Here is a 22,770-nt window from a genome sequence, read left to right on the forward strand (position 1 = left end):
CATAACCCCCAGTTATCCTTCACTATCCTCATCTTTCTTCATTTTACACAGTAGCTCATTGAAACAATTTCTTACTAATGTGCAGCCTATAAAAGTTTCCTTTGTTCAATCCCTTCCCAGGCACTTAGGGAGCTTCCTATATCAATTATCAGCAGAGAGTCTTCAATAACACTGAATAGGGCTTGGCAATCTCTTCCTTAAAAGAGTGATACATCTTTGCTTATTTTTGTGAGGAATCTGCAGCTTCAGATGTTTCTTTGGAGCTGAATGGGGTGTAGTCTCTGTAGTTCTGGATATGACATCTGCCACTTCAAATGAAAATTAAACGAGTATTGCACGCCTCCTTTGTAAAATGTCCTGTTTTGTGTATTATTTCAGTCTCAAACCTGGCATTTTGTTCCACGGGAAGAGATCCAGTATTTTGCCAAAGCCACTGTGTATGCCTCAGTATTACAGGAGGAGTTCGAAACCGAGAGGAAAACGCACTACTACCTTCGTGTTATTGGAACGGGCACCACAGGTACCATCTTGGTAAGTATCATGGACACTGTACAGTTTTCTGAGGGCTTACTGCCCACCATTACTAAAGTAGGCTAGTAACATTTTAAACAAGTTACATAGAGGGCAACGACTGATTATGTGCATGAAACTTTTCTTTTGCCATCAAAGAAATTAGCAGTTTTTTCACTTGATTGCCCTGACCAACCTCAGTACCACTGACATGGGCATGTGGGGGTGAGTCACTTAGGGCATGGTAAATCTGGAGCATACATGGTGATCTCTGTTGCCATGCCAGTGCTACAAATGTTTTCAGGGTCAGAGGCTGGATGCTAGTAGTCCTTAAAATATTGAAATATAACCCAGTGGAGGAAGCGCCATATAAGCTAGTGGCTCAGTTGTACCTAATGTTGAAAATGTAAAAAAAATGAATAAAAAAGCCAATTAAATCTAATGAAAAACATAAAAAAGTAACATAAGGGAAAGGCAGTAAAATAACGTACAAATATACAGGCTCAAAATTTGAGAGATGCACACAAAGAAACTGAACCCTGCATCTTAACAAACCATCTGAGCATGAATTCAAGCTAGAAATGACAACGTTCCATTCCTTTAGAATCATGGGTACTTATACATTGCTAGTTGCTTGCATTCACCATATCTTAGCAGGATGCCCTATGTACGTCTTAGTATTTATTTCCAGGAGAAACTTAGCAGTGGTCATGACCACAATACTTTCCGATTGTCCCCATCTTGGCCATCTTCTTGCAAGCATTGCTCATACTCAGTGTGCATGCTCTTGGTTTTCATGGGCATTTTATGCCATAGAGCCGTGTGTGTACACAGTGCTTCTCTGTTCTGTATACCATCTCAAAGCTCCTGCCATTTGTGTACAGAAAGATCCTTACCCAGGATCTCACCCCATGTTTTTCTGTTTTGAACCCAACTCAGATTGGGTGGTTTATATGTTAAGATAATAAACCCCTTTTGGAAGTGTATGTCGGGAGAAGCTTTTTGAACCAAGTAAGTAAGGTCTTAAAGCCCAGTGAAGAATGTGAAAGTAATTGTCCTCAGTTTAACCTCTGGGAAAATTCAGGATTGAAACATAGTGGTGTAAATGAGATGGGAAAGATGTCAGAGCTAATGTTCTCACCACTTTTTCCCATGTCACTAATGTTGGTCAGAGGACGTCCAAGAAATACTCCACCTGTGGCCAGAAGAACTTAGGGAGCCGTGCCAAGTCTGAGGGTGCCCAGCCCAGAAGTCCTGCTTCTAAATGTATCCTGTCTCTCTTTGGGACCCTTCAAAGTATACTAGGGGTTGAGCTGCATGATGATACTAGGAGATGTTTGATAGTGCTAGGCCTGCCGAACCCCCATTTGCAAAATAGTACAGGTTTTAAGAGACCTCAATAGGAATATTTGGGCTGACAGACAACTGCTTCCTAATATTTCTGAAATGTTGTCAGCTATGTCTAGAGGGAAAGTATTTACAGTTGTTGACATATCAGCAGCGTATCACCGAATCAATTTGCACAGACTCCAGGCACTTGACATCCTTTGTCACTCCATTAGGTGCATTCTGTTATCTATGAATGCCATTACGACTGGCATCTGTGTCAGCAGTTTTTCAGTGAGTGATGAAACACATTTGTGATGGTTTAAAAAATGTCTGGTATTTCCAGGATGATATCATGATAGCTGGGAAGAAGGAATCTCATCATGATGAGTTGCTGGAAGAAGTGATGGGACGTTTGGATCAATTTGGATTAACTGTTAAGTGAGAAAAATGTCAATTTAGAAAGAAAAGTGTTACTTATTTGGGACATGAGATATCAAGTGAAGGTATACAACCCAAACAAAGTATTGTCAAGGGAATAAGTGATGCACCTTGTCCTGAAAATAAAGATCAACTTAAGTCCTTCCTTGGGCTAGCCGAATATTGTTCAAAATATGTGAAGAACTTCACTGAAATAGTGGAGCCACTGTGATTGTTGATGAAAAAGAATGTGGTATTTGAATGGAATAGTGCGTATGAGAGTGCATTTCAAAAAATCAAAGAAAGTACTACAGGAGCTCCTTGTCTAGGTCATTTTGAAGTGATGGCGAAAACTTACTTGACTACTGATGCTAGTAGCGAGGGACTAGGAGCAGTGTTGACTCAAGTTGTGGATGGACAAGAAAGAATTATAGGATTTGCCTCTAGGAGGTTGCAAGGTGCTTTTATCATCATGAAAATAAACATCAAGCATGTCAATGTCGAGCAGCACACCCGTCCCCCCGCTTCCCTATCCACTTTTCCCTCCCCTTGATCATATACATAGTCCGCATTGTCCAATGGTTCAGTTAGGCCTCTCACCCAGATCCATCTATTGATCAGCCCTAGTCCCCTCATCCAGTTCTGCTCCTTGACGAGGAAGAGCCCATACCTCTCATGCAGCTCACAACCCTCCATCCAGCCCATGATAGCGCCTCCATTTACCCCACACCCTGCTAAAACTCTCAGCAGCCATATAGAGGTTCATCCCCCTTCTCCACTCTTCTAGTTGTGGCGTGTCAGGCGCCCCCCACTTACGGGCCACATCTCTCTTGGCCACTCTTGGCCATCACTAGGGCCAGCACCAGGAATATCAGCAAGGGTCGAGCCAGATCCACATCGTTCGTCATTTCCAGTAGGGCAAGTTTGGGTTCTAAAGGTAGGGTGGTCTCTAGCACCTCCCCCAGCTCTGTCAGGACCGCCCCCCCAGAAGCGTTGAATATTCGGGCATGTCCAGATGGTATTGTAGAAGTCTCCTATATCAGTGCCACACCTCAGACAGCCCGGGTGAGTTATTCTCCCAATCTTGTGTAGGCGCACTCTGACAAATAGGTCCTATGGAGGACAGTAAATTGGATGAACCTTAGGCGAGATTTAACTGCTACCTCCCTGGGATGCATTAAAACCATACCCCAATCTACTTCATCCATGTCACCCACCTCTTGCTCCCATGTAGTCCGTAGGTTCCCAAGTCTGTCTGGCCTGTTATTCATTATAGTTTTGTATGTGAGGGACACTGCCTTACCGGCGATCCTTTCCTGGCGAAGGCGGCCCTCTAGGGGAGCATATTCTCGAAGCGCCTCTGTCAAAGCCCCTTCTGCCCTCCATGGTGTCGTAGTTTCATGTATTTAAAATATTGTGTGTGGTGGAGCCCATATTCCTTGCGTAGTGAGGGAAAGGATTGCAGTACCCCTTTTTTCATCACATCACCCAAAGTCGACAGGCCTATAGCATCCCAACTCCAGAATCCCTTCAATTTATTAAGCTCCTTTAGCCAGGCGCATTTCCACAATGGGGTTTGTTTTGTTAGTCTGCGTTCCCATCCTATCGCTTTCGTCGCCCTCGTCCATATCCCTAATGTGAGTCTCGTAGCAGGCAATAGTCTAGCCCTTCCCTTACCTCCGTATAGGTAATGTAGGCTTGTATGGGCATCCATGGTGTGTCTTTCTAGTGCAAAGGTGGGGTGGGTGGCCGGGGCGTGCATCCATTCATTTATGGAGACCAGGTGTTCTGCCCAGTAGTAGGCCTCTAGGTCGGGCAAGGAGATACCCCCATGTTGGATAGTATGGTTGAGGATGCTGTGAAACATTGTTGAGCATGTGCCAACAGTGATACGGTTAAAATGTTGAGGCAACCTCCATTGAAATGTGTCAAGAGACCAGCAGGGCCCTGGGAAAGGTTGGCTATGGACTTTCTTGGTTACATAAATACACTCGGTACCGAAAATAGGTTTATTATGGTGCTTGCTGATTACCATTCTAAGTGGTTTGTGTTTGAACCCATGAGCGTAATCAATTCTAAATGTGTGATGGATTTGCTAGAAGAGGTTTTTTTGAAAGAAGTGGTGCCAAAACCCATTGTGTCAGACAATGGTGTACAGTTAGTTTCACAACAGATGAGGAATTCATGGAGAAGTGGGGAATTGTTCACGTAAGGGAAGCTTTATTTAGACAATAAGCAAATGGAATGGATGAAAGAATCAACCATTTAATCATGGACAACACGCAATTGTCATTGGCCAATGGATTATCCTGGAAAGAGGAGTTGAAGAAATTAGAGTGGGCACACAGAACTACTCCCCATCCTGTTACTGCTGTTTCCCCTTTTGTTTCTTTGAAGAGCAGAGAACCTGGGAGGAAGGAGAATCCAGTTTGTTTAGTTGTCAAAAGATCGTTTGTGGGTAGCTCAACAAGCTATAAAAGCTGGTGTCACGCTGAAGCAAAAGTGTGCAGAAGAGTATTACAAGACAAGGAAAGGTGTGAAAGAACCTAACATTGTGGTAGGGGATTGGGTTGTTACAAAGAAGTGTGGTGTGGAAATACAGGGAGACAGTACATTTTCCACTTCATTGAAGGTTGTTGAGGTTAGACATAACGTGGTTGTGTTAGAAAATGGAACTGTGTGGAGTGTTGGAAATGTTTGCAAAGTGGCTGACCCTTTAGGATGACTGTCATATTACAGAACATGCTTTACTGAACATACTTATGTTTTGTTATTGAATTGTTATGTTATTTATTGTTTCACTTCCTTTTGTTTTTCTATAAGGGAAAAGATGTGTATTGTTCATCTCAGTCTGCAGTGGTATCTGAGCTGGAATGTCCAGATAGAACTTGGATTGTCTAATTCTTAGAGTTCTGGGGAAAGCAGCATTACTGTTGTGACATTGTCATTTAAGCAGCTGTTCTGCTGAGGACATCAATTTGAAATAAATACATCTGGACACACTTGATGTGTGATTACTACAAGTACTTTGGTGCTTTATAACTATCTTAAAGGTGTCTCATAGGGTACTCGGTGGAACCTCACCAGTGTCATTTTTCTTAAAGTATTTTATGATGCCCTTGGTTAGACTTTGGGCTACCAGTTTATGAGGGATTTATTAAATCTCCAATTACCCCTTTTGTTAGCCTTTACCCTTACATCAACTTCCATGTGAGCTTACATGATGCGAAAGTGAGGTCACTCCTATCTCTATCCTGGATGTGGCCTGCAAAACTGATTGGGAGTCCCATATTAAGTCCATCCATTAAAATGATCTGTGCACGTGTTAGAAGAACATATACTATCTGTCTTGAGGGTACATCTCCCACCAAATATCCTGCAGAAATTTGTAATTTACCTAGACTTCTTTCAACAATGCCCTCTTAAGGTATCAAGCCTGTGGGTGCCTGTCCAGTGCAGCTTCCGGGACAACATGAGTCCCAAACCCATAGCAATTCCTGTGGGCCCCACTCTCCCAACCTGTGGAACATATTAAAAGAGGAAGTTTTCCTGGCCTGCATGTCAGTCATGTGATGTGAGTAAGTCTGTTTACTTCCCTCTCATGGACCCCGTCACATAAACAAACCTACACCCTTTGGGGTCCATTCTGACTCTGTACACAGTATAATTGAGATCTCCATGCAGTGCCCCATTGATCCCATTTCTCTTATATTCACTTGTGGGTATAACTTGTTACTTATTCTGGATTTTAAGAAGATGAGTTTCCTCGAGCCTCGTTATGTTGAGCATTTCTGCCTGCGTTCACCTCCATATTTTGTGTCTTTTAATATAAGATTTTAACCCCTTCACAATCCATATTTTCTTCACCTTGATAATTCTGCAGAATAATCCTTCTTAACCTCTGTAATGTTGGATCTTGCTTAGAGTTGTTACAACCTGCCCAACTGTTTACTCACCAACATTTTCGATGGCCCATGAATAACATTTCCCCACCTCCCCCAACTCTCCTAACCAACTTAGAGTAACTGAACATGCCAACAATGAAACAGAGTTCATGGGAAAGGTTTAGATACATTTTTTCGGCCTTAGTGAAGTGCGTTGTCGTCAGCCATCCTCCCCAACCTCATGCAACCCCCAGCCCAGTATTAAACACATTCATGCTACATATGCAGAGAAGCTTCATCTCTGTGAGCCTATAGTGTCTCACTCTTGTGTACAGTAACCCTGGGCGGAGTTCGCAGAGTTGCACTACGCGGAGCTAAGCAAAGTGCAAAATAAACTCTGTTGCACTACGTGGAGCTCCGCAAGCGGCAGAGTATGGTAGAAAAATGCTGTTCGCGGTGATTGTACAGTGCCGAATGCTTTTCCGCACTGTTCAATCATTGTGAGCAGCACCATGCACAGCGCAAGCTTACCTTTTTTGCCACTTGAGTGGATGTGTACTCGAGCGGCAGCTTTCTCAATGCGAACGGGCAGTTTCTCAACGCGAGCGGTCGGGAGCATACGCAACCACTCACAATGAGAAACCTGACCCCCTGAGAAATCTCAACGGGAGGTTTATTTTCCACTCTCGTGCTCGCCAACTTGATGTTGGTGATTGCGAACGAGGAAAAATCTTGATGGGAGGTGAATTTTCCTCGCTTGCGCTCGCCAACTTGACGTTGGTAAATGCAAGCGAGGAAAAATACTCCGCTCCGCGAAGCGGAGTTTTTCGGAATTCCACGAGCTCCGTGTAATGCGGAGTGCAGGAAATTCCGCGAGCGGAATGGAGTTCACCGCCCAAGCTTAGTTTATAGGCACTGAAAATCACCTATCTTCCTCTCACCACAAAGCATTTTATTGCCACCAGAGGGGGGTCAAGAATAGTGCCTCTTCCTCCTTCTCTTGAAGATTTATGGGAGTAAAACAGAGTTTAGTGTGAGGACCCTTCATGTATTCATGAGGAGGTGCGTTGCTGGATTCAAACTGACCTTATGATTGGTGACTCATCCTTCTCTCACCTCTCATTACCGACACGTCTCACTGCCACAGATGGCTGCTGCAGTGTCTGTTATTTGCCAGCTTACTTGATTAGTTAAAGTTGCAGACAAAGTTGCTCGTTGTTGGTACCCAACCCCTCAGGATCCTTACATTATTCTGGACAGTTAGCCATCCTTAATAATTTCAAAGCTGAAGGGGCTAATCTGGCAGAGCTCACCCCGAGTCCCAATACTGCATCAGCGTTGGCCACACCCCCATAACTAGCTTTTTTAAAACAACATTTATAGGCTTATTATGAGTGCTGCAGTAACTTTGAAATCATGCCCAGACATTGTTTGTGGCAATATAAAATCATGGTTTCACACACATTGCTCTTGGCCCCTGTTTTTTTGCCTGTGTGTGAAGTTTCCTTCTACAAGTACCTGGAGGAATTTCAATGGACATAACAATGGGAAATGCGAGTACTATATTGAGAGCACTGACTCTTTTTCATCATTTACCCTTGTTGCCTATGGTATTCATATTGTTTATTAGATCTCATTTTTGGTTTCAACAAAACACAACTGCACATCGTGAGCTGCTGCATAGCCATACAGCATACATCCCAATCCCTAGTGCCTCCCCACTATGGCAAATAAAACTGAGAGCGGGGACAGCCTTTCCTTATGCTTCTACCAATACAACATATTTCAGAGATTAAGCCTCCCATTAAAAATGCCCCAGTCAGTTTAAGGGCAGGAGCATCTGCATAAGCTTCATCAAATTCTGTGGACAGACCGATCGCACTAGGTACTTTCTCCTTGTTAGCTGTTTTATGTTGGCCCAAACTTCTTGCAATAAGGTGTCCCTGTCCAGGAGATCTGCCTCTTCTTGTTGGAGTTTTTGGGATGTACTACCCAACATTTAATCATTCAGTGCTAACGCATCAATGTCACCCCTCGACGAATATAAGGTATCGTAAGAAGCTTTAAACTTTGCATTGATAGCTGCCTGGGGTGTCTACCAGTTCATCCCCTTTATTGCAAATGTTTGAGATCGGTGAGCTTCTCTATTCCAGATTGGTTAACCATTCTAATAGTCTCCGATCTTTATCCCTTTCATCATGCATTGTAGAGCTGTACTACTTATAACCATACTCTTTCAAGCATATCACCATTCTCAGTAATTTCTCTTTCTCTTTCCTCAGCATCCCTCCTATGGCAGGATCTCTAAGAGGCTCCCTCTCCACTTTATTCAAGAGCTACTTGTGCTTACATATCTCATCATTAAACTATTCACGTACCTCAGCTGCAGTGACTGTGCAGTGTCCTCGGACTACACCTTAAATATCTCCCAGTCCACCAGTGCGTGGAGGGCTGGATGAAAACGCAGGGACACTAGATGGGGTCAAACTGAGTTTTATTGGTCTTATGATACGTTTCCTGAGAATAGCAAGTCTGTAATAAGGTAGTGGTGGCTCTGTGTTTTTCTCTGGTGAATCACGACCTCTGGGGGAACTCTTTCTGCGTCTTTTCCACTCCAGGATGACGTCGGCGTTGGCAGGGGCTCGCAGAGGTCCGGATGAAAGAGAAAAGGGAGAGACTGGATTCAGTCTGGTGCTCAAAATGTGTAACGCGTGAGGAAAGGGTAGTGAGGAGACACACGGTGCACGCTCCTAACAAATAGGTGACGGTGGTAATCAGGGCAGGGGAATCGGGAGTTCCGGATCAAGGCAATTAAGACTTTGTGAAACACTTCCTGCCCGCCCAACCCGAGATACGCGATCGTACCTGTGTGAGCCTTGCTTCTCCGGAAGCCTATTCATAAAAGGGGGTGGTGATGGACAGAGCATCTGAATTAAGCAGAACACTCCTACCCAGTCAAAAGATCAGGGCTTGATCCATCACCGTTTTTTAGCTCACTACACCATCCCAGCTCAGAACCTGGCTACATGCAAATTCGTCTGTCCCTGGCCCAGTGCATCATGGGAACAGGGCAGACCAAACTACCAAGCCAATTCTTTACTGGAAAGGAAACAAGCTTCCGGGGACCGGTTTCTGGCATTGCAGCCGTCTTCGGCCCGGCTTGCTTGAATCCTGATGGTGCAGTGAGCAAGGGACTCATGTCTGAGCATACCCTGCCTCTCCGGAAGCCTGGCTGGGCGAAAGGCAGAGTTGTTGGCCTCCTGGCTCCAGCAGACTGCGGGTTGAAACTCCGGTCGGCTCTCCATCTGTTCTTTTCTTCTCGCTACGCTTCACCGCTCTCTCTACGCTCTCGAACTCCTCTCCTCCGGTGGTGGAACACACGGGTCTGCCTACCGTCTTGTTTTCATCTGTCAGGTTCCTTCTGACAGTGGTGAGTTTTTGGATACCGAGGCAGTAGCCTCATTACTCCACATTCATTTTGAATTTTTTAGTCGCTGTTTAGGTTGTCTTATTGATGTGTGACACTTTGTCACAGTTGAGGTTGTATCACAGGGTCAGCTCAGTAATGGGAACACGGGACTCCATCCGCTTCCTGGATTTGAACGTCCTGCGTGTCATCCGAGGGGGCGGGCTTAGTGAAAACTCGGCCCAGTTAAAGAAACACGGACCATTGTCGTCTTCTCGTGAATATGGTTGCGGCTCTGTATCCTTCCAGGCTTCAGGCTGCTGAAGAAAGAGAGGGGAGATGGGGTCGTTCATACATTCCCTTGCAACAGGTACGTTACTACAGTCTTCGGTCCGACCATCCTCATCACACAGTGCTAGTGATGCCATTTCCTCATTTTCTGTAAAATAATTGTGCATTGTTTCCCCAAGTGCAGCTCTACCCTGAAGGGTAACAGCCGGGCCACCACAGGGTATGGTGGCTAACCAGGACTAACAGAATGCAGTGCATAGAAGTTTGGGAGGCCCTCAGGTAGTATCACCTACTGCAGCCACTCGAGAAACAAAAATCATAGAGGTCCCCTCAGTTTTCGTGGATAGGCCCACACCCCTTATATTATTTGGTGTTCTCTTCCTGATCCTCTACTCAATTTTCTAAAATGTGTACCTTGTACCTGGTCAGTCATGGCGTTGAGCAGTTTCACCTGTCCCAGCCGGGCTCCCTGCACCCTCTAACCTATTTGTTCTGGAATTATCAGAACCTCTTTCTGTCTAGTGCCGTGCCTCCCATAGGGGTTATTGCAGTTTACAGCCCACTGCAGCAGCTCTTTAAGTTCTTCATGCACCACATATTTTGCTGTCCCCATGGTGCGCTCCTCCATTCGGTCCAAAACGTCTGACAGGGCCCACAGTCTCACGGGTGCTGCTATTCTATCACAGTCACCTTCTTGCCTCTACTTTGCAGTCTGTAATAACTGGGCATAGGCAGTCTGCGGATCCAACAAGCTTCAAGCTCTGGCAGGGGCCCTGCACAGGTCCCCGCCCTTTGGGTATGCTCCAAGGCACCAGGATGTTGACTGCAATCCCGGGACGGCTGGAGAGCGCCAGCCAATGGTCTTCTACTCCATAGCCCTCAAGCACCTCCCCTGTCGTATTGAAAAAAGTTGTCATTGTTATGGTAGCACATCATATGATGAATTGTTTTGGTGTGATAAACTATAGAGTGGTTTCTTGTAACAGTTCCTCAATGGGCCACACGGTTTCTTTCTACAGAATCCTGTTATACATCCATATCTATGAGGATGTGGATAGAGGGGTCAAAAGGAAGGACTTCCAAGAAGTTAAATGACGGTTTACTTCTTACCAAAGGTCTTAGAAAAATCAGATAAACTCTGTGTTAAGGATTCCAAAATAGATCCCATCCTTGATACTATATGTCTTCTTGGAGGTGGTAATGTTTGTTTATATATCTCAGGTATGATGTAAAGAGTGTGGGGTGTCTGGTTTTTCAATGTGAAGGAAGTCCGCTTCATGTTTCTCAATCCAAGAGTTGGACACATCCTTTTCTATTAAAGTTTGTATCCTACATCTTGGTCTCTGAATTGGATTGTGGGTGTCTTTTTGATAATTGTGTTCATCATCGAGCAATTATAAGCATTCCTCTCTGTAATCAGACGTGTGGAGGGCAACAATGGGACCCCCTCGTCAGCTTGGTTTTATCACAACATCAGGATATGTAGTTGGTGATTTAAGGCTCTGCATCTCTCGGTTAGAGAGATTGTGCGAGGGCTGCCTGTAATCCTCCATGGCTATTGATAAGTCTTTGGTTGCAGCCTGTCCAAAGGGAGTCACCTCTGGTGGAATAATGAGTGGAGGGGGAAAGAAGGTGTATTTCTTTTTGAGACCTGTATGGTGGTCGGCATTTCCAGAATTCTTCGGTAGTGCTCAAAAGAATTTGAGTCTGATTTTCAGGGAAAATGCTGCCACTTCAATACATAAAGTAAGTTAATATCCGTCATTCGTGGGGACAAAATGCAGACCATTATTCAGTATATCTATTTCATCCTGTAGATGCTCGATGTCACTCAGGTTAACAACTAAAAAAGGAGCTTGGTCACCTCGATATTGATAGTGCATGGTATTGAATGACCAGATGGAAATAACTGAGGGTGGTTTGCCAAAAGGGGTATGGAGATCTGAGGTGCGGAGTTTGAGCGAATCTGTTGGTAAGTGGGATTCTCATGCTGTGACACTTTTTTAATTTAACATATTACTCAATAATGATGTTTCTTGACCTTTTCTACAATATCCCAATAAATCCACCTAGAATAAAAAGTATGTTTCTCTTTTGAACTTACAGACACAGTATTAGCGTCTTTTCACAAATGTTAACAATTTGAATGTATGATCATGTGCTAGTCAAGGCGCACTACCATCCAGGAGGCCTGGTTCTGAAAAAAGCCTGCACCACCTAAATTGGGGTACCTAAAGACTGAAACATGTCAACCATCTAGGAATGGTACAATGATGCCTTCCTCTTTTGTTTTTAACCAGAAGGGGGATGGGAGCACCCTGCTTCACCTCCCAGCACAGTTCACCCCTTAGCATTATAGTACACGCAGTTCATGTTAAATGCTTACTTGAGGTTTTGCTGAAGTGTTTCACCAAAGTTGGCGCTATTATTCTCTAGACATGTGTTTCTGGATATTATCCTTCATCGGTAGAGATACAAAAAGAAATGTATCTGGGGTTGCTAAGCAAGCTGCCACAATCCTTTCAGGTCTCAGTACCTCCCACAGGTGAACAGGTGCATCTCCAAAAGCTTGTCAGCTCAATGGCTCAAGGGAGCCGTTTCAAACCGAAGTGGGATGGGGGGCACACTGCTTCACCTCCCAGCACGGTTCACCCCCTAGCATTATGGTAAATGCAGTTCTTATTAAATGCTTATTTGAGTTTTTGCTGAAGTGTTTCACCAAAGTTGGTGCAGGTTAGTGCTGTAAATCTCTAGACATGTGTTTCTGGATATTATCCTTCATCAGTAGAGATAAAAAACAAAATGTATCTGGGGTTGTTGAGCAAGCTGCCACAATCCTTTCAGGTCTCAGTACCTTTTGTTTTTAACCCTGCTCTCTGCAGACACTGATAAAGTCAGCAGTTTACCAGTAAGTAGTTTTTATCTTTTCCCCTCTCTGCACTACTTTATAAACCCCACTCCAGGGATCCTGCTTCCTCTGAACAACCTTGTGGCTTCTAAACATTCAAAGAGCTCCCCTCAAGATTGTGAGGGTTGTAGCACACCTAGGATGAAGTATGCCACCGCTGTGTTTTTGTCCTTTAAAATATACGTCTTAGATTTCAAATCATTAAGGCTGGAGATTTAATTACTCTTTTGTCATCATATCTTTTTCTGCGTACTCCATGTTACTTGTGAATTATAACTGGGGAGGGTGTGCGCAGACGTATTCCCCTCTCTACCCCTTATGTAAGATAAATAAATACTTTCAACATATTGAAGCCAGGATGGCAGTAGTCATGGTAAAAGGTCCCCTCTGCCCTTCCAAAGAAGGTGACCACACTGTGGTTGTAACTAGATTTTATTGTGTATTTTACTGACTTTATTTCTTTACCTATAAACTTACATTTTGGTAATGATATAGTGCACATATGCCATTGGTACCACTGGAACACATATCTTAAACTGACCCTAGCTGTGGGCTGCTCCTCTGTTGCTCCTGGGTAGAACCCATGGAGACTAGCTCAAAAAAGGTAAACAGTAAATAAATGTAAAGCACATATGTTGTATCCCTCTGATTTCTTCCTGCACATAGCACCTGTATTAGGATGACAGCAACATACTGCAATGCAGCCCTCTTTTAATCATGCACTCAGCTATGGCATAGCATGCCACCCATCTGATAATGCGTTTTGTTGCGGCCAATGCAAGAAATGTATCTTTAATGATGATGTACCGCATGGAGTGTTGAGAGCATTATATAGAGTGTGATGCCCTGCCAACCAGGATCAGTTGGAGAGAAGGCTGTATATGGTGAATGCTTTTAAGAGAGTTAAACATCAGTCAACCAAAAGTGTTGGCTGACTCTCTTAACACTCTTCAGCGCCTCTTCGTAAATACATGTAACTACAGTACAGCACAACAAACACTCATTCCCTATTTGCAGATGGTCAGCCTGGAATTGGGTGCAAAAACCCACTGTGGAATACATTTACCGTGTGAGAATGGCATTTCTCCTGTACACAATATACATTTCCACCTCATAAAGAAGCTCAGTGCCTTCCGCATAAACATGCCAAGTCACTAACAGTATTAAGGACCTGCTTTTCCTGTTTCAGGATCCTTATGCCAGAAATTCTTGTGCTTTCTCTTCAAACATTTCTTGCCTTTTCTGCGGAACCGGCTCCATTCTATACTTAAAACAAGCATTTGCAATGCAATAGGTCTCGCATTATTTAAGTTTGAGCTATTATTATTGTAAATGGCAATGTTTTTTGCTTTATGCTATAGTTTTCTTATGTACGTAAAAAGCTACATATAAAGTATTTGTTGTTAAAATTATTTATGCAGTATTTAAATTTGTTTGCATAAAAGATTACAAGAATATCTTAGCAAAAAAGTTAAACTCTTTAATGGTAATTGACTAAATGTCCATTTGTACATTTTAATTTCAAATAGGTAAGTGTAAACATCACAAATATATTGTGCAAACAGTGCAAAATATTTTAGCCATAAATATTTTTGTTTTACGAGGTACTTTGTAAGAAAATGATTGTAAAAGGCAAACACTGTAATTAAAATGTAACATATAACAGTACAGTTATGGCTAGTAAACATACATTAGTAGTATAGTATAATTGTAAACAAGATGTAAATAAGACTACAGAAATTAGCATGAATTATCACTTTAATATCAACTTTACAAACATTTTGAAAACACGATCACAGCTGGTAATCATGCATTGGCTTGTTATTACAAGCATTTCATTTTAATAAATATTTCTGATTCCCAAAAACAAATATGACAGTCTCTCAAAATAATGGCTTTTCAGTTTTAGTTGTATCTTTGATCTCCATGTCATCAAGTACTCATGAATATTACTGCCCCATGGACAGAGTCTGGCTTTACATGTCTACATATCAACATCCAATTCCATGAACACCCATCGCATGCCAGGGATGACCATCACCGCTGGTGAAGAGAAGCACAATTGGGTCAAGAATGCCCACAATACGTTGTGGTCCCATTATACCAGGGATGGGCTCAATAATGCCAAAGATGCCAACATCATGCCAAGCATTGCTAGACTAAAAGTGGGAATAATTCTAACAGGGACACCACCAATAAATTAAGAAGGAACACCATTACGCTAAGGCAAGCATTACCGCCTTCGGGTAAAGTCCGCGCTATATAAAAATGCATAAATACATGAATAAAGAAATACCGCCTTCGGGTAAAGTCCGCGCTATATAAAAATGCATAAATACATAAATAAATAAATACCGCCTTCGGGTAAAGTCTGCGCTATATAAAAATGCATAATTAAATAAATAAATACATACCGCAAAACATCCTCGTTACTCTGCCGGCCTGCGACCAGGAAGTCAGGCAGGCCGGCGCGACACCCGGAAACAGGAAGTAGGAGGGCGGGAGCCTACCCCGCCTCCCACGGAAGAGCCGCGATTGGAGCCGTGTTGGGAGCAGGGAGCACCGGAGCAGGCAGGAGCCTACCCTGCGCCCCGGTGCCGAAGGAGGGAAGAAGAGTCCTGCTGCCGGGCCTTGCAGCTGAGGAGAGGAAGCCGGTGAGTGCGTTGCTGAGCGGCGGGCGGGCGGAGGGAGAGGAGCATGTAGGCGCGGGGGGGGGGGCGGCCTGTGTATGTGTGTGTATGTGTGTGCGTGCGTGTGTGTATGTGTCTTGGAGTGCGTGTGTGTGACTGTGGGGGAGGGGGTGTGTGTGTGAGCGAGTGTCTGTCTGCGACGTGTGTGTGTGTGTGTGTGTGTCTGTGTTTGTGTGCATGCATGCATGCGCGGTAGGCTGGGAGGGCGGCGCATGCGCAGTAGGCTGGGAGGGCGGCGCAGGACGGAACGTGCGCGTTCGCGCAGCCAAATCCGACTGCTAAAAATCGTGCCAGTTTTGTGTCCCTCATTCCCCGGCATCAGCCGACTATAAGTCTCCGTCCCTGTTCCAGGGCGAGACCTAAAAAGGACCCAGTCAGGCAGACAACAGATAGTACATTTGTTGTTGAATGCTTCACCTCTGTTCCATTTAAAGAAAAACATTGCTTGATAGGGTAGTTAAGATTTCCAAAATATCAGATGCCGTCCTTGAAGTTTTATTTATTTGAAAAGTTTTATATAGCGCTGGCTAGACGCGGAGGTATCAGAGCGCTTTACAAGAGGATCAGCACGTTACAGGTTACATAGTTACAAAGTGAGCAGATGGAGTGGGATTCTTGTTCCACGTGGTTTAGCAACTGCAACATTGAGAATAGGTGAATGGATACGGTTGTAGCATGTGAAGGCATGTCTGGCACAAACACAATGAGAATGTTTGCTCCTGTCTTGCACATCCCATTTCTCTAGGTACCAGGTTATGGTCAGAAGTCATGATAGCCATTATTTGTGCCTATTCCATCTGTTGTGTCACTGCAAATCTTGAAAATATGTGAAGTGTTTTCTTTTGAAAATGTGGGACACCTGGAAGACACTTGCTAGACTTTGGACTGCACATGTATGTTCTTCCTCCGCCCAACGACATACGATGAACCCTCTGGGCGATGCCATGGACCAGAGGATGGGTAGCACTGTGATCCAAGCTGATTCCGATATGTCCATGGTTTCACAGTAAAGGGTGCACGTACACTTGCTTATAACATGGGCTCCGCTGCGACCTGGACCATGTTGGTTACGGAGTCCGAGATGTGTGCTTCTTGTAAATTGTTAGGTGAAGTGAGACCAGTGCATGGATTCAGTCGCTGATTGTATCTTTGACCAGCATCTATCTTCATGCTTTGCTCTCCTGATTTGTCCTATTGGTTACCTAGTTTGATGACAGGAACGATTCCTGCTTACCACTAGCACCACCTCAGAGTTTTAGAGCTGGATGATGGAAGCCTTTCCACCACAAGGTTTCTGTCATAGTTGGTCCTATGCTAGAATGTATCTTTAGTGGACAGATATGCCTGCTCAGGCTATGAATGTAAGTTTTGGACGATGTTATTCTTATCTTATGCAGGGCGTTCATATTTAAAATGTAAATTAAATTGTGTGTTGTGGCTTTGTCTTTATTTAAGACATGCCCCTCTAAACATCTTGGTCGAATTTCCTTTTTGAATCTTACTCCAATTTTTTCTTACAAATACCTATTGCTGTAGTGTACCCCTTTTAGATACCTCTATTAGGTAACAAATCAAGGGGCCACATTACCAAGTTCTTTTTCCTTCTAATGGGGCGGGTAATGACAGCTATCAGCCCCACTGAGGTATAGAATGCTCGGCATCACTGTGTATCTGTTTTGTTTCACTCTGAGATTTTGATAAGACGAAACCAACAGGTGAAACCCTGAGGAATTACTAGGGGAGTAGGACGCAGAATGACCAACTCTCCCATCATTCTAGGTGTTAAGGGTCCCTTTGGGTCCCAGTTGGAATCCCCAGGCATCTCTGACTCTGGAGTTACCATTACAACAGCTATCTATAACTCAGATTGGGCAGGGATACTGGCCAGTATAGTGCTGGGGACAGGAACGACTTATGCTCACAACCATGTTTTACCGGCTCTTGCCTATTACCCAAAGATTGCCTGCTTTTCTCCAACCCCGTCCTTATCCTCACCCTCAGCATACCGCTTCAGTGACTGGCTAGCTGCCACGATTGCAGCATACTACTCTGTACTTTGTTTAAATGTAGGAAATGCTATATGAAATCTTGTTTTAACCATAGACCCTCTGACTCGAAGCAAAATGACCTAACTCTAAGTCTGGACATCATACATTTACTGGCACATGCATCAACGTAGGCTTTAGCGATTCCTTAATTGCGATAATTAAGGAATCGCAATTAAGGAACCGCAAAAGCCTATGCATGTAGGACTCGCTATAAAAATAGCAATTCCTACACATTCCTTAATTGCGACTCGTAAATTTCTAGCCGCAATTAAGGAATGCTGTCCAATTCATTCCTATGAGCCTACAGGCCCATAGGAATGAATTAGAGATTGCATGAGAAATTTGCGAGCACCAGTAGGTGCTCGCAAATTGCTCACGCAATTTCAAGGGTGCAAAGGTGTCAAAATGACAAAATGCACAAAAGTGCATTTTTCAAAGTTTTTGCAAATTACCAAGAAGTTCAACTTCATGGTAATTTGCTACTCCTATTAGCGAAATCACTAATTACTTTACTTTAATGTATTGCATTTAAGGAATTTCAATTTGGGATTCCTTAAATTGCGATTTTTGCATTTCGGATGATGCATCCCAAATGCAAAAATACCAGTCGCAAAGGGGCAGATTCTGAGAATCTGCCTGTTAGCAACGGGTTTTTCTTTTGATGTATGTGCCTGTTAGTCTCCTTCTCGTCAACTGTCCCAGTTGATGCTGTTCTACTTACCTTCTCCCCTACTTTTATTATGTATTTTTTTCTTCCATTGTAATCTGTTTCTAGAAGTGGTTCCAAATCCAGCCCAAGGACCTTAAATCGCTCTTGTAATGTTGTAGAATTGGCTGCCAACACAAAAGAGCAGGCCAGATGCCAAGTCCATTACTGGCTAAAGTGAATTTATCCTGGCAATAAAGTGTTCAATCGGGTGAAGATTCCTCAAATCTGTTCTCCGGCATCTGCGTCCTCCCCAAGGAAAGCTTCTCATTCAGTACTGATTTCTGGGAGTTGCCTCTTTGCAGTAGGCATGGCAGTCCCTGATAGGTCATGCTATCTCTCAGCCCACTTCCTTCTGTGTGCTTGTTTTTGGTTTTCAGGATCCACCTCCTCACCTGTCACATCTAGGGCAGCCCGACAGCTGTGAATCCGAGACAGGTGCACCACCCTTCTGACCGCCACAAATCTCCAAATGTTTCCTGTTCTTCTGTGGGTGTTCCCTCCAGGTTCTCTTTCCCTGGTCTTCACCTCCACTGCATGGGGGCACTCCTATTACCAAACTCCTTCACTTCCATTTTTATGTCTTGGGCCCAGTGACTGCATCACTGTTCATCTTTCAGAATGCTTCCTTATGCTGTAGAGCGTGCATGTTATATGACTCAGGCACAAGTGATTTAGTCATCACCTGTCAGTACCACACATTGTCTAAATGGGAAACATCCATACCAACGCGGACATTACCCCGCACTGCTATTACAACGCTGCTATTACAACGCAAGTCGTTACAACGACTTGTGCTGGAGGGTGCTGGAGGATAGGGAATAGTTTAATTTTCTATCCAACACCTTCCCTACTGTCAACGTGGGCTGTAGTTGCAATAGAAAATTAAACTATTCCACTATCCAGCGCCCCCCAACGCAAGTCATTGTAACGACTTGCGTTGTAAAAACTGCGTTGTAATGGCATGCGGGGTAAAAGCCCGCGTTGTAATGCCGTACAACCGTCTATATTGTAGTTTGTATTGCTTTATATCAAGCTGGAAAAATAAAAAAAGACAATTTTTAATACAAACACTTGCAAATAGTTTTTGACAATCAGTACATAGAAGTCAGACAGTCAATGAATGATCAGTGTAGTTTAGGTTTGTCATTACCATGTTGGGGATTGTTCTAAAGTTGTACTCAATATAATAATCAGCGATTGGTGAGTTATTTGTAAAACTTCTCAAGACACATAGAGTATTCTGTCTTGACACTGGGCGGTGGCGTAATGCAGAATCACAGTTCTGGATCACTCCAACCTTTGATGAAGGTCTTTAAGTTATGATCTAGGCTGGAAGACTTACAAATATTACAATAATGTGGCGTGAGAGTAGGCCTCTAAAGAGTGGGTTCTTGCCTGGTCTGCACAATCCTATATATGCCTTCAGATTTAATTCATTTCATCTGAGAGCTCTCATAAGCACGAAAACTCATTCAGAAAAATGTGTGACAGTTTTGTTGTAATTTGTCTCTAATGCGCATGTCCATGCAGAGGATACTGATTGTCTTTTGTGTGTGTGACATTCAGGCTGAAGAGGAGCAGCTGGATCTGGGGAACATTCTGGTTGGTGGATCCCAGTCACAGGACCTAGTGCTATTGAACAATGGGGACTGCAGCCTATACTATGCCCTCAATGTGGAGCAAGACATCACTGGGCCCTGTGACCCTGACGAAGTGCTCAACGACCCAGTCGGTAAGCAAATATCTGCTAAATTCACTTGTCGTTTCAAATCTCAAGCCTTCAATTTCAAGTTTTTTCAAATCCCAAAAAACACATTCTAATGGCCCTTCTAAATTGCAATGTCCTTTTTAATGTATTTTAAAGCTATTTCAGGTAGAAAAGAGGGGATGTACCCAGCTCATGAAAGTTCTCAGCCTTGAAGTCAAGCACTAAATAGTGTTTTTTCTTGTCAAATAAAACTGTTGAGAATTGTGGGCCTTTGCTTTTCAAGACCCTCTTAACTGAATCACCTGCAAGAGTTCCTGAATCACCTGCAAGAGTTCCAGAAGTGCTTCCTTGCTCATAAAATCTCTTGTGCACATTGTCCTTCTTTAATGTGTTTTAGTAGACTTCTCCTTAGCTGCAGCTGTAGTGTTGACTGCGTTTGCTGTCTGCTCCTAGCCCCTGGCTTGATGCCGCTTTCCGTCTTCTGCTGCCCAACCGATCTCAAGCAGCCGTGGGTCTGTCCGGCCGATTAGAAGGCAATTTTGGACCTTTTTGTATGGATGAGTACAATTGGCTACCGGTGGCTGTAGCAGACAGGCTATGGGCGCTGGAGCTGCTAGGTGGCCCGCTTACATGGTGCAGTAGCATGGAGAGAAGAAGCCATTGGCCAGTGTGGCTTGTGATCGGCTTGCAGAGGCTGATCACGAATCTTAAAATCCTGGGGCAGACTATTTCCCTCTCAGTCTGTGTGTGAAGGGACTACTGGGGATGGCAACAGTATCATATAAGCATGACAACTGTAGGGATAATATGAAGCATGTCTTCACATTTAACTGGTGAGTCGAGATGGCTCATATGAGAACTTTGTGAACTATGGAAATTGACTATCAATGTGCTTGTCTTGACTAGTAAATAAACTGGATGGAATCCTAGTATCTTAGACAAATTGATAATGTCAAACTGGCTCCTCATATTAAAGTACAAATCGCTTGATTACATTGACTGCATGCATCGCACCTGTTTGTTGGTGTCAACAGCCCCACCTTTTGACAATACCAATACAGTCATAAATAAAAAAAATTATAATTGAAGTGGAGTGCGTAGTGCCCCAGAAAACAACCATAAGTAAACCTCCAAAAGCTAAAAAGGCTAGAATTACAAAACTCTATTCTTTTTAAGAGGGATTTGAAGAGAACATGGCTGCCCCAAAGGGGTTTCCCAGCTCTTAGCAATCAGCAGATGGCAACAAACAGGACTAGAATAGCCAGGTATTCAGTAGCTTTTGAAACTTCACAAATGAGGCACAGACACAATGTGCATCAGGGGAGGGTGTTCCATAAGGTGGCGCCTAAGAAGGCAAAATACCTCTCTTCTTGTCTTGGGAGTATAACTCGTGGTATCACTGCAAGATTCAGACTACCTGAACGAAGACCGTAATTAGGAACGTATGGTTGAAGCACTGAGCATAAGTAGGAACGACCACACCTGGCAGGGCCTTGGTTATATAGCACATCACTTTTAACCGACCATGCTCGTTTATGGGGAGCCAGGAAAGAGCATGTAAATGAGAGCAGACTGAGACACATTTGGGAATATGAAAGAGAAGGGGGTCTGCCGCATTTTCCATATTCTAAAGCCTATTCAATGCTTTTTCATTTGTGTCTACAGAACATTTCCATAGTCCAGTCTGGAGATAATCAAATAATGCTCAATAGTTCTTGAGCAGAGGAAGAGAGGAACTGGAGAATTATTCTCAGACTTTTGAGTAAGCCTAAGCAGCAGGTGGTTATCTTATTAATTTGGTGATCCATGGTGATCATGGAATCCAACCAGAAACCCATGTGTTTAATAGCTGTGCCAGAGGTGTAAATATAAATGAAACATGGGGAAACTGGGGAAAAAAGGAGCTGTATCCCTTTTGGCACGCATCCACCGTACTTACACACTCATGGCATTGCTACCTTGAACAGCAGGGACAACATAGGAGCTTGATCATTTTTAGACCAGCTGAGTGCTAGAGTCAATATAATTTCTATTACTGCTAGTGCTGCTGCCATTGAAACCACCAGATTTAAAAGAGGGAGAAGTTAAAGTTCCACTCGACTTCCCTTAAATGAATATGTGAAATCAAAAGGAGTCGTAGAGTTGTGTTGAGACAGGGGGTGGGGAGGGCAACACCAAAATTGTTGTGAGACCCTCAACAGTGTTTATCCGCCAAAGCCATGTCTTCCGTTGGCGCATTTAGCCACTGAATGTTACATCAGTGGGTATTTTCCTGCAACAGCAGGGATTGTCTCTTGAATCTGAGACCATATGGGATCCACCATGTGAGGAAAAAAAGTTTAAAAATAACTTCTACTCTTAGAAATTACATATTTTATCAAGAAGATCAAAGGTAGTGGTATGATAAAAAAATATTTGAGATGTGAGAAGAGAGGTTTAGGCGTCTCTCACATCTATCTCTGGAGGAACCAGGCCTACATGTTTTAGCCAACTTTGCGCCCTACGGGTCGATGGCGTTCGGTAGGACAAATCAATTGTGACACTTTCCCTCCAACTTTTGTAGTTTTTTTTCCTCCTTTTTTGGTGTTCATTTGGGACTCTTTGTCCAGTCCTTAGTTTCTGTTTTTTGAAGATCTTCATAGGTGTAGGCAGAGGCGCAGTATTACCATTCCTTTCATTAGAAAGGAGAAGCTTAGTCCTTCATGTGCACTCCACGACACGTCCTCTCCAGCCTGCATCCACTGAAGCCTCCACAGCGTCCACCTTTGTACCCGACTCTGTTGGGTGATAAAAATGAGAGCTCCATTGACAGCTACATGCTTTGTCCTGATAGACTAATTCAGTAGACCATGGAGTCAACCTTAAGCCGG

At 43.7% G+C, this 22,770-nt stretch overlaps 1 protein-coding gene across 1 annotated transcript in view; it reads left to right on the forward strand.

Moving 5' to 3' along the window:
• The window catches only part of CFAP65 (cilia and flagella associated protein 65), a 621,863-nt gene that overhangs the window by 296,422 nt on the left and 302,671 nt on the right, over window positions 1-22,770 (forward strand). The window contains exons 15-16 of the mRNA XM_078679214.1: window positions 379-531; window positions 19,759-19,924. Coding sequence (XP_078535340.1) covers window positions 379-531; window positions 19,759-19,924 — 319 coding nt within the window. The remainder of the gene's footprint in view (window positions 1-378; window positions 532-19,758; window positions 19,925-22,770) is intronic.

This window comes from Lissotriton helveticus, chromosome 3_1 (assembly GCF_964261635.1).
Source record: "Lissotriton helveticus chromosome 3_1, aLisHel1.1, whole genome shotgun sequence".
NCBI lineage: Eukaryota > Metazoa > Chordata > Amphibia > Caudata > Salamandridae > Lissotriton > Lissotriton helveticus.